Source organism: Choloepus didactylus, chromosome 13 (genome assembly GCF_015220235.1).
Source record: "Choloepus didactylus isolate mChoDid1 chromosome 13, mChoDid1.pri, whole genome shotgun sequence".
NCBI classification, from domain to species: domain Eukaryota; kingdom Metazoa; phylum Chordata; class Mammalia; order Pilosa; family Megalonychidae; genus Choloepus; species Choloepus didactylus.
This window is the reverse complement of record NC_051319.1, coordinates 95068795-95080784: the sequence shown is the minus strand read 5'-3', so window position 1 is coordinate 95080784 and position 11990 is coordinate 95068795. Positions and strand designations below refer to the sequence as shown.

General features: G+C 51.3%; 1 protein-coding gene across 5 annotated transcripts in view; it reads right to left on the bottom strand.

Annotated features, from left to right (window-relative positions):
- Positions 1-1187: 1187 nt before the first annotated feature.
- NDST1 (N-deacetylase and N-sulfotransferase 1) overlaps positions 1188-11990 on the bottom strand; it is a 65730-nt gene continuing 54927 nt past the window's right edge. For all 5 annotated transcript variants that reach the window (XM_037800870.1, XM_037800869.1, XM_037800872.1 and 2 more), the window contains 4 exons: positions 10184-10354; positions 9406-9515; positions 7084-7186; positions 1188-6307 (listed from right to left, as the gene is read on the bottom strand). In XM_037800870.1, the coding sequence (XP_037656798.1) occupies positions 6188-6307; positions 7084-7186; positions 9406-9515; positions 10184-10354 (504 nt within the window). In that variant the 3' untranslated portion in view covers positions 1188-6187. The remainder of the gene's footprint in view (positions 6308-7083; positions 7187-9405; positions 9516-10183; positions 10355-11990) is intronic.

Genomic DNA, 11990 nt, shown 5'->3' with positions numbered 1-11990 from the left:
CACGTTGACCCTCACTCCACTCACCTGGTTCCTGGCAATGGATCAGGACCTCCCAGCTGTGCCCCCACGTGCCCCTCCTCTGCTCCTTGGGAGGCCTGATTCACTGGTTCCCAAACCTTCCTGTGCATGAGAACCCTCAGAGTTTCTGACTGAGTGGATATGGAGGGAGCCCACGAATGTGTGTTTTTTAAAAGCTCCGTTGCAGACAAGTGACCCTGGCCTCTCTGCTTGGCTCAGGCGCTGCACCCCCCCTCCCCAGGCAAATCTCAAGTCAGGCCCTCAATCAGGCTGGGAATGTTAGAAGATCATTTGCTTTGCCCAGAGTTTTGGCTCCTCGGAAAGTGGGGCTCTGGGCATTAATTACAACCCTTAGGGTGTCCCAAATGGGGTGCCTCTGCATGTTGGGAAGTTTGTTAAAAATGCAGGTGCTTGACACTCCCTTTATCCAGTATATGGATGGATGAGCAGAAAAATGGGGACAAAAAACTAAATGAAAATAGGGTGGGGGAGGATGATTTGGGTGTTCTTTTTTACTTTTATTTTTTATTCTTATCTGTATTTTTTCTGGTACAAGAAAAATATTCAAAACATAGATTGCAGTGATGAATGCAAAACCATATGATGGTACTGTGAACAGTTGATTGTACACTTTGGATGATTATATGGTATGTGAATATATTTCAATAAAATTGAATTTTTAACAAATGCAGTTGCCTGGGCCCCACCCCACATCTGCTTGAGATGACTCTCTGGAAGACCTGGGAATCTGCATTTAAGCACGGTTAAGAGTCTAACTTCCTCCATGCCCCTAAATGATAAGGGAAACTGAGAATCAAAAAGCAAAAGTGATGTATCCTCAGTCACAATACATGTGGCAGAAGTGGTTCTGGACTCTGAGTCCAGTGCTCAACCACCAGCACTTCTAAACAATCTAGCTTGTCTGCAGGCGCTTTGTCATCTAAGACACCCCAGGTAGCTATGCTGGGATAGGCCTCCATTATCTGGAAAAACATCAATTTGCAACCCAGTGAAAATGATCTTTGATTTGGCCACGTTTGACCAAGTCACCGTGTACGTGTGTGCACGCGTGCGTGCGTGTGTGTTTACGGGGTGGCATGGGCAGACCTCAGCTGTGCATGCAAATATCCCCATCTCCACCCACCAAAAGGTCAGACAAACAGGACCAATGTGTACAAACAGAACCCCACTTTATTAGCAGTTAGTTCGAGATTGTACATTAATGGAGGAAGTTCCCACTTTTAACACAACCCAAAACGGCTGGTTCGAGAGCCCTCATCTTCAGGTGAGCTGGGTGGCGCCTCCTCTCCACCCCTCTCCCCACCCCCACAAGGGACGGAAACCTCTGCCTGCTCCCCTAACGTGCCCCCCACCCTCTCCAGTCAGCTCTCTCCTCTCCCCAGGAAATGACATGAATTTCATGCAAAAATTACAAAAGGAGCCCTCTTGTTGATAATAAAAGCTAGCAGTCATAGAAAACCCCCTTTCCCTCATTCTCCTCCAGGGCCAGAGAGAGGAGTGGGAGGGATGAACTTCTTAGGATAAAACACAGCCTGAGTCCCCCCAGGGCCTTGGAACTGGCTCCGCACAAAGCCCATGCCCGCCCCTCGGAGGAGCCGGAGCTCTGGCCGTCTGAGCTGGCCAGGCCAGCCCCAGAGAACATCCCGTCCAGGGCTGGCAAGTGGGGATCCAGCACGGCCTCAAGGGCTGGGGGAGTAGGGGTCCGGAGCCCCACTCCCACTTCAACTAGACCAGAACTGCTTCCTTCTGTCCTGCTCATTTCCTCTTATGATTTTCTTTAACATTTGAAGGCCACTGCTGTAGCCTCACCTGCTCATTTCAAAGATGGGGAAATTGAGGCCTTGGGAGGAAAATCCTCATGCAGCTACTAAATGCACCTGGCTGGGACCTGGCCTCACCCCTGCCTCCATCCAGTGCTCTTCTCCCCCATGCCACAGCTTGAGGGAGCCAGTTCCCAATCCAGGCCCTTCCTTGGTGCATGCCAGGGGCCTGGCCCTGGCCAGGGGCAAATGTGAATCTATAAAACACCACAGGTCTGTGCAAAGTGCAAACCCTGGTACACAAAAAAGATAGAGAGGTGTATCCTCAGGGTCAAATGGGGCCAGAGACATCTCATTCCCAACAGGGCCCCAGTGCTGCTCAGTCCAGCCTCCACGACACAGCCTCCTCCTCTAGAGTGCCCGCTATCCCTTCCTCCCAGGCCTGGCTGTGATGCCACCTCCTCCAGGGAGCCCTCCCTTGCCTTTGCCTGAGCTTCTGGTGCTCCTACTGGCTCTCCTGCTGGTTTGGCACTTGGTGCAGGAGACAGAACAGGTGCATCTTAGGTGAGAGTGAAGCTGTCAAGTCAGCAGAAAAGGCAAAAGTCCATATTGTCTAAACCCTTGAAAACACGGGATAGAGAAACTGGTTGTATGACACAATGAGACAAATCCAGAATGGGAACTTCTACCAGGCAGCAGGCCTACTATCCTCAAAAAAATATATAAAATCAATGTCATTTTTAAAATGAAAGTAGCAGAGGGTGGGGGTGGTGGAGGGGAGACCTTTTCAACATTAAAAGAGATTAAGAAACACAGTTACAAAATGCAACGTGTAAACCTTGATTTGATCCTGGTTGGAAACCCAGCTATAATTTATTTGGGGGACAGTCAGGGACATTGGGATAAGGTTGGGACAGCAGACATTGTGAGGAAATGACTGCTATTTGGGGTGTGATATTGGACCAATACGTAGGAGAATGTCCTAATTCCTGGGAAAACAGGCTGAAGCATTTAGGGGTGAAGTCTCATGATGTTTGCAACTTCTTTTTAAACAGTTCATGATAAAACGGAGAGAGAGAAAACAAATGTGGTAAAATGTTAATAACTTTCCATCTGGGTGGTGGGAATATGGATGCTCATAATAAAACGCTTCGTAAAACATTTTTACAACTCTTTCCACTAACACACCCATTGGGACAGCACCACGTTGGGGACCTCCTATCTCTGTGGGTCAGTCCCGCTGCTCTCCTCTGGCAGAAATAGGCTGCTGCATCCTCAGCTGGGCCCAGAGGCCCTGGGTGCTGGTATTTAGGGGCTTGGGAAAGGCCCATCTTTAAAATTCAGACTCACCCTCCAAGTGGTGAGATGCCCGCCTCGTGGGGAGCTCCGAGAGCCCTCAGGGAAGGAGGCAGCTGTGGTGATTCCTCCACCTGCACCCCCTGGGGGCAGAGGCTCACGGGAGCAGGGGGGACAGAGAATAGAGGTGGGGTCACCTGCACTACCTCAGCTATTCCTCTCTCTCTCACTTTTTTGGTCAAACAGGGAATTAGTAAACAGTAAAGAGGCTGCTGACACTGTGCCCCACTGCTCTCTGGTTGTCTCTTCTTGTGGGAGGACTCTGTGTCTATCTGAGAGCCCCAACAGGGGCTTAGCCCCGAACTGGCAGGTCCTGGCAGTGTCTCGGCCCAGGGGTGCCCAGGAGAGACTTGTTAGGGGAAAGGGCAGCAGCAGTGTCCAGACCGACGGAGAACGTGTGACAGGTCGGGTCTCAGTACTGCAGAAGCACCGGGACCCAAATCTAGAACCTCTCCTCTGCTCCCCAAGGGCCTCAAGCCTGCCTGCTCCTTCCTCAGGCCCAAGGCTGAGAGAGGTGGCACTGCCTGCCCCCTGAGGGCCGCTCCATGGCGGCCAGGCCCGGGCCCTTCTTGGGCTCTGAGAGACGGAGGGTCCCAGAGGGTAGCTTATAGAATGTGGGAGCTGTAAGATTCTCACAGGTCACAGAACCCAAACAGCTCAGCTGACAGATGGGAAGTGAGGCCCAGGGAAACTATGGAAGTAGTTGCCCCGCTCTGGTAGCCTCTTCCGCGGTGTGGGAGGGTCTTCATAAGCACACATGGACATGCCGCCCTGCCCCCGGGCCCTGAGCGGCTCAGCACCTCTGCTCACAGGCCCACAGCGTGCGAGGCTTCCAGGCTCCCCGTGAGGGGCACGATGGGAATTCTGGCCGCACACAAGGCAACCACACACAGCTGGTCCAGTTGCGTATCCAACCTTCCTCGCCGCCCCAGTGTAGAACTTGAGAAAAGGGGATCGGTTCAGAACTCAGACAAACCCAGGCCCCGCAGGCTGGGGAAGGACGCTTCAAGCTGAGGAGAGCATGACAGGGATGCAAATGCAGGTCTGGGGCTGAGAAGGCTCAAAGGCACCCTGGGAAGGAGTGGTTTTCCCCATATCCTGGAATGACCAAGGGTGTGACTGAGGGAGGGACGGGAACCTGGCACAAGGCAGGGTCCCCGGGATGGGCTCAGAGGCAGTGTGGCATTGGAAGAAGAGCACTCGGCTCCAGCTCAGGAGCCTCGAGTTCGATTCTCAGCCCCGCTCCCAACCCCAGCTCTGTGACCTCAGCCCAGAAGGCCACCTCCCCTTTCTGGACCTGTCTCCATACCTCCAAAAGATTCTTCCAGCGCCAAGATACTGGAGTCTCCTGACAGGACAAGGCTTTCCAGAAAGTATTTCCTGGGTGTCAATTCAAAGCTGAATTGGCAGTTGGAAGGGGCTGGGGAAAGGCACCCCAGCCTCAGTCACTTCACATTGTTAAAAGAAGGGGTGGTTGTAGGAGCAGACCCCAACCATGAAAACAGCCAGAAATCCCACTGTCTGCAGGTGGGTCCAGTGGGCTCCCAGCTCCCAGGGCAGCTCCCAACCTAGCACCATGTGAGGGGGTGGGGGGTGGGCCAGCCTTTGGCCCTAGCTCTCCTACCCCAGTCCCAGCTATTTCCTTTGGCCAAAATTCCCCAGGGTGACCGGGCTTTGAGACTTTCCCAGCGAGGGTTGGTCTTCCCTATACATCTCACCACCTCTTTTCACCTGGGTTGCCCCAGTACAGCCACGGCACTTGGGAGAAGGAAGAGACACCTCTCCAAGGGCACCTCTAAACTGTTTCCTTGAGGCCTCAGACACAAGAAGACACTGCCCCCTCCCCTCCATCTCACTCTCAAGCAGAGATATGACACCCTTTGGAACCGGGGCTTACCACCGTTTTGTACAACTGAATTAAAAACAAACCCAACAAAAAAAAATATAATATATATATATACATTATATATATATATATATATATATATAAAGAACACAGTGCAACCCCAGCACCCAGGGTATAAACTCTTAAACTCTGGCACCAAGAAAAAAACCAAAATATTAAAATACTTTAGCTTCTTAGTATTTGGGAGGTTAAGGGGATCTCTGGGAACCCTCAGCCACAGGTAGCTGGGAAAAGCAGTCTCGCCAGCTCTGCCCTGTGTCCGCCAGGAGCCAAGGCCGGGTGGGCATGGGGACCACGCGTGTACGTTGGAACGTGTCTCCTGGCAGACCCCTGACCACCTCAGTCCATTACCACAGGAAGCACCACACATGCTATATCCCGGGGAGAAGAAAGGGGGTGGGGTTGAGGCCTGGGTCTCAGGGTCCAAATGGCATGGCAGTGCCCCAGGGACCTGAAGGAGGCCTCAGGGACTGATGGATACTGTAGAACCAGAGAATCCTTCCCCAAAAAGGGAAGGTGCGAGGTGAAGGTACGAATCAGAGTGTGTGGGGGGTTCCACATTCTCTCGAGGTGGCTACCCTCACATCCAGCCTAGAGACCGACTCTGGGTGCCCAGCTCACCCCTCTGGAGGGCCTGGCTCGAAACGGTCAGGGAAATGTCCAGTCTTTCTCCCTGGTTTGGCAAAAGGCCCAGCTGGGCTCTTCTCCCTTATTGTGTGGAGGACAGGGAAAATATGGCAGCTAACACTGAGGGGATACCCTGCCGGGACAGGGAGTGGTGGGATGGAGAAGGGTATGGTTGATTGAACACAGTCTCATGGAGTCCCTCCTTCTAGGAAGCATCTTCCACCAACAGGCAGTGGCTTCCCCCCAAGAAGTTGTGAACGGAATGGACCTCTGGTGGCTAGGGAGGTCCACGAGGCCACAGACCCAGCCCCTGGATGCTCCGGGGTGCTTGTGGACCTGCCGGGGCCTTCTTCTCCCAGCCCTGCTGGGCCTTGGCAGAGTATTGCTCATAAGTGCTTGGCCGGCCTGGGCCCGGCTCCCCACCCTGCAGGTCAGTCTGGCTCAGCTTGCGGCGGGATGTCCCTGCCATCGCAAACGTTCGGTCTGGCTGTGGCCACGGCTACCTGGTGTTCTGGAGGTCCTCCCGCAGCCAGGTGGGCAGTGTCTGGCCCATCTTGTACAGCAGCTTGGAAAGCTCAATGTTGTGGTCCCGGTAATAGTCCTTCAGGAAGGCTCGGGACTGTAACAGGAAGGAAAGTGCAGATCTTGGTGATGTGTTAACTCAAGAGTGAACCCCTCTCTAAGACCACCCTGTGTTGGCATCATCTCACACACTCTTCTTCTACATGACAACCTTCAATAGAAAATGTCTAAACAGTAGGAGCATCAAAATATAACATTTCAGGTCAGAATTCTTGTGATATGGAGAAAGGAAAGAGAATTAATCAGAAGCGAGGCCAACGGGAAAAGGGAAACCTACGTTTTGGCCTGTGGCCTTTCCCCTCTATGCTTTGTACATGCTGCTCTCTCCAGCAGGAATGCCCTAACCTTCCGTTCCATACATCCAAATCCTACCCCATCCTCTAGGCCCAACTCCAGAGACCCCCTCCCCTCCTTTGCAAAGTCTCCCCAACCCCTCCCAGCTTCAGGTGACATCTCCCTGTTCTGGGTTCCACAGCATTTGCATGCACCTCTTACTGCACTGAGCACCTACTTATTGCTAATGTGTCTCATCCCCCTCCTAGAGAGGAGTTCCCCAAAGGCAGGGCCCCTGTCTGATTCATCCTTAAAGCCCCACAGCATTCAGCCCACAGTTGGAGGTAACAAATGCTTGCTGGACTAAATCCATTCTGACCACCAAGTCCCAGCTCAGATTTCCTCCTCTTAGGAACACCATCCAAGAAACACCAAGGCCATTAATGTGTTGGGTGTAGGGTAAGGGGACAAGAGGCTCTCTCCAGGACAGGGAGCCCCTCAACTTGTCCAGCTACCACAGGCAGCATGTCCACCACTTACATCCAAGTCCATCTCTGGGTATTTCCGCCCCTTGCTTTTGCCCAGACACTTGGTTTTTCCTCCTTCAAGCAGTTGGCACCAAAATCCTTTCTTTGGATCAAACCTGTGGAGAAGGGGAGAGCCTGTGGATTGGAGTTGGCCCAGCTCAACCCCTCTCCACTTTAGGCAAGTTCCCAGACCCCAGGAGTGGCAGAGCCTTGGGGATCAGGGAATCCATTTCCCTACACACGCACACGCACACATGCATGCACACACTTATGCACACATGCACGCACACCCTCTTTGAACCCACACTCATTGTGTGGGGCTAATACCTGCATCTGTTGGCCCTAGTCCTGCCTCTGGGCTACACTAAACACGCCAACCCCTCCTTCCCGGTAAAAGGAAACTCTGAGTGTTCTGAGTCTTCTCTTCTCCAGGCTGAGAAGCCTCAGTTCCTTCAGTGATCCATAATGTAAACCACTTCCCCATTCTCTGTTATTCTGGACAACTTCCGAGCATTCTCTAATTCAGTGGTGAGAAACTTTTTTTTACCCAAGAACACAAAGGAACAAAAAAAAAGTTTACTGAAGGTTCTTTTTGCTTTTTAATAAATTGTATCTTTATCTTGAACTGCAATATCTGCAACTGCACTTAAGCAGGCCCATCGCTGACAAGTTTCATTTTTTTGGAGTAAATTTCAGAAATGACAGAGCAAGAATGCCTTCAGGATCCTACATCCTGCAGGGCCTTCAAAGACATTTTGAGGAGATGGTATCTGAAGCTGTCACAGGGAGGGGAGGCAAAATGGCATCAGAATTCAGCCCTAGATCAGAAACCACCAGGAGATTCACTGGGCTGAGGGCATCAGAAAAACACAATTTGCAACGGGCAAGTGAGGACAAGAGTGGTTTCTGGATGGGTCACAGGGTAGGAAAAATCATAGGTGGGAATGGGGGTGATGGTGATGGTGATGATGATGATGACAATAATAATAAGAGTTACCCCATAAACTGAGCACTTAGCACCTCCAGGCACTGAGCTAAGAGCACCACGTGCTCACTTTCATTTAATACTCACAGCGAATTGGAATACCTAGCAGTAAATAACTGAAATACCTGAAACTATCAAAGTACAACCCTGAACCCATGAATCTTGTAGACGATTTTATAAAAATGTAGCTTATGAGGGGTGACAATGTGATTGGAAAAGCCATAAGGACCACACTCCCCTTTGTCCAGTGTGTGGATGGATGAATAGAAAAATGGGGGCAAAAAAAAAAAAAAAAAGGCACCCAGTGTTCTTTTTTAATTTAATTGTTCTTTTTCACTTTAACTTTTATTCTTATTATTTTTGTATGTGTGGTAATGAAAATGTTCAAAAATTAATTTTGGTGATGAATGCACCACTACATAATGGTACTGTGAACAACTGAATGTACACTTTGTATTACTGCATGGTATATGAATATATCTCAATAAAAATGAATTTAAAAAATTAAAAAAAAAATACAGCAACCCTCAGGAGGTAGGAATTATTATCTTTATCCCCAACTTACAGATGAGGAAAGTGAGACCTGAAGAGCTTAAAAGACTTGTCTGTGGCACACAGCTGTGAAAGGAATGGATCTGGAATTCTAATCCCCGTGTCTCTAGCCACAGCCCACACTCTTAGCTGCTGCTCCATTCCACCTCTAGCTGAAGGACTGACTTCCCTTCCAAGACAGCGAGAAGGGAACATTCTTGCTGCCAGACTTTCCCAAGAACAGAGCCAGAGAGGGTGGTTTTAACCCTCCTTCTCTTGGGGCCCCTCATCCATCCGACCGTGGCATCTGTCTGGGACCCAGCACTGGGAGGCAGCCCTTCGCCAGCCCAGAGCCCCTGCATCGCTGGCTGACGGTGACTCATCTGGGAAGGGCAATCTCAGTTTGCTTGCACTGCGTTCTGTGGGATTATTAGCCACCACCAATAATATTTTTAGTTTCCTTTCCCTGAAATTATATTTTAAGTCATAATCCAATGCCAAGAAACCCTTGTGGGAACTGGAGCTGCTCATTGCTGATCTAACTCATTTAGACAAAACACTCTGAAAATGGTCAGCTCAGACTGCAGAGAACGCCCCAGGGATGAGCTGACCTGAGCAGAGCACATTCATCATTTCCCTATCTGATCATGACTCAGGATCAGCTTAGCTTTCCTGCTGGACTGCCATCAGGGAAGTGCTGCAAACTTTCTCATGCGTGCTGACTCTAAGCATGCTTGCCATAACCACTCAAGCCTTTGGCCTTTTGGCCCCAGAGCCTGATCAGGAGTATCCCCTGTGGAAAGACCAAGCAGCACTCACGCCAAGGTTTTGTGGTAGTCGATGGTGTTGGCCACCCCCAGGAACTTTTGCACCGTGTCCATCACTTTGGCAGGTTCTATCCGCAGCAGTTTGCCATCCAAGACCAGAATCTGGAAAGAAAGAACAGGAGAAGGGTAATCTAAACCTGCTTTCACTCCAGTGCCAGACACCCTTGATCTGCTGGGTCAGCAGCCATGGCAGAAGGAACAGAACTGGTTACCAATTTGGGACTCTACACTCTCTAGAAATCTGCTTCCTCCTCCACCTTTGAGTAGCAGGTGTCTCCAAGCTGCAGTCTTCTCATGGTCTAACTCCCTGCTCTCTCTCAGCTTTCCTGACCAGTGTCATCCTCTCTTAGACTTTAATTTACTACAAAAACCCTGCCTACCACGCATATCCCTACAACAGCCCTCTTCTGACCTCTCTCCAAGCTCCCAGTTCACAACTCACTCCCTGCTTAAATCCTCCAAAGGTTTCCCTAAGAAGCCTCATGTGATCTGGCCCCTGCCTACCTCTCCAGCCAGGCTCCTGCCACTCCCAGCTGCCTCCCCCAGGCTTTCCGGCTCCCTTCTACAGAGCCTGCTGTGATGGGAGAAGTGCTTGCGGGTTCTCACTCATCAACCTCAGGATAAGCGGGACTAAACCTTCAAAGGCCTCAAAGGTCTCTCTTGCCACTGGTGGCTTTCTGACCGCATGACTGGTGATGGTGAGGCTCTTCACCGACCATGGCAAGCTAGTCCCGCGACTGTCCTCCCAAAAGTCAGGGACGGGCAGCTACCTGGTTGGCGTGAAAGGCGCTGAGCCAGCGCTCGATGTGGGTGGCATACCAGCCAGGGACCAGGCAGCGGTTCTGGAGAGCGCGCAGCTTCGAGGACGCGTCGGGCCCAGCCGTGATCACCTCGTGGAAGGTGTACTTCAGGGCCACTGGGTCATCATGGGCTCGCTGGTGCTGTGGGCAAGGGGAGAGGGTCAGCATGTTGGGTGGAGGGCAGAAAGGAAGAACAGCCCCCGAGGAGCCCAGGAAGCCCTGGGACGGAGCCAGGAGCCCTGGGTTCAAGTCCTGGTCTGCCTCTCATTGCCATTTGGCCTCAAGGAAGTCACTGGCTCCTCTGAGACCTAGTTAGGGAACATCTTTGCAAAATGGGATTTAGACTAGATCAGGATTTCCAGTTGCTGGTCATTCACCTACCATCTGTGATCTCTGCCATATCCACAAACCACCTGTGGGTGCCACTGTCATCATAGTTTTCTTTACAGTGACTTACCTTTCTTATTCACATAAATTTATTTCAAAAGAAAACTCAATATCACCTCCATAAATGGAAAGCTAGAACCAGTTGTCATAAGTGGAAGGTAACCACTGATAAATACAATAAAAATAAAGCAATGTCCTCAAACTCCAGCCAGATACAAATAAATGTCTGCTGTGGGCTCTGAACCCTCTTTGTTGAAAACAGAGCTTAGCAGTGTTACAAAGGAGTTAAGGGCCATTTGCACCAAACTAAGAATTGGAAAAGGAAATATTCCAGGTTTGAACCACCTAAAATAATGCCCTGGGCCGCTGGGGCTCCCAGCGCCTTTGGGAAACACTGAGCCCTGTGCGCACTAAGTACTCCAGCAGTCTCCCTGAGGCTAGAGCTCGGGAACCAGCCCACCAGGGCATGGCCCTCCCCAGCCCGCCACGGCCTCCCTCCCCCAAGGCTCACTCACCCAGGGCAGGGAGCTAGTGCCATAGGGCTGCACAACAGCCTCCCTCCCTCCTCCTGCCCTCCATCAAGAGAGGCCACCGGCCCTCTCCTTCCAGTACCTTCCTAGATCCTCCTGGTGGGAATTGGTCTCCCATCTCCTTGTCTCCCTTACTCCCTCGACCAGGGTCTTAGATTTAGAAGACCTGGGTTCAAGGCCACCACATGAACTTGAGCTCGTCACTTAAACTTGCTGATCCTCGGTTTTCTCACCCACCAGAAGGGGACACACAAACACAAACCCTCTGCCTTCTGGATAATGTCTGTGAAGCCCCAAGCAGTGCAGAGGGAAAAATCTCTGAAGAGTGTTATCATTAGTGCTAAACGCAGACCGACTCAATCCATGATAGCTTTCCCTCCATGTCCCTGCATTTTCCTCTTTACCTTCCCCCATGAAAGCAGAGAGCCAGTTCTCTGTTCTTTGCTGAGAGATGGGGACATGTGGCATGGCAGAAAAGAGGAGTGGTCTGCAAGGGTTTCTGGCTTTTTTCCCCTAAAGACAAAGACCAGAGGAGAGTTGGATTTCAGGGCAAAGACAGAAAGTCCCAGAGAAGCAAGAAGGAGAGAGGAGCTTCCCCAGTAGAACTGGAGTAAAATCCCCTTGCCCGGACATGTAAGTAGGATGAATGAGGTCCATGGGGCTAGGGAGCAAGGAGGGGTGGAACCTGCTCCTGCCAACACCGCAGGGGACATGGCAAACTCCAGAGAGGAAATGGTCATTTCAAGCACCCAGGTGAATCAGGCCTAAGGGGGCAGTGATCCACCGAAAGTGGCCGGCCTGGAGAGGCCCTCCCGGCCAGGCTGGTCAACAGCTCGCAGGACACCATGGGCTAAGGCCCA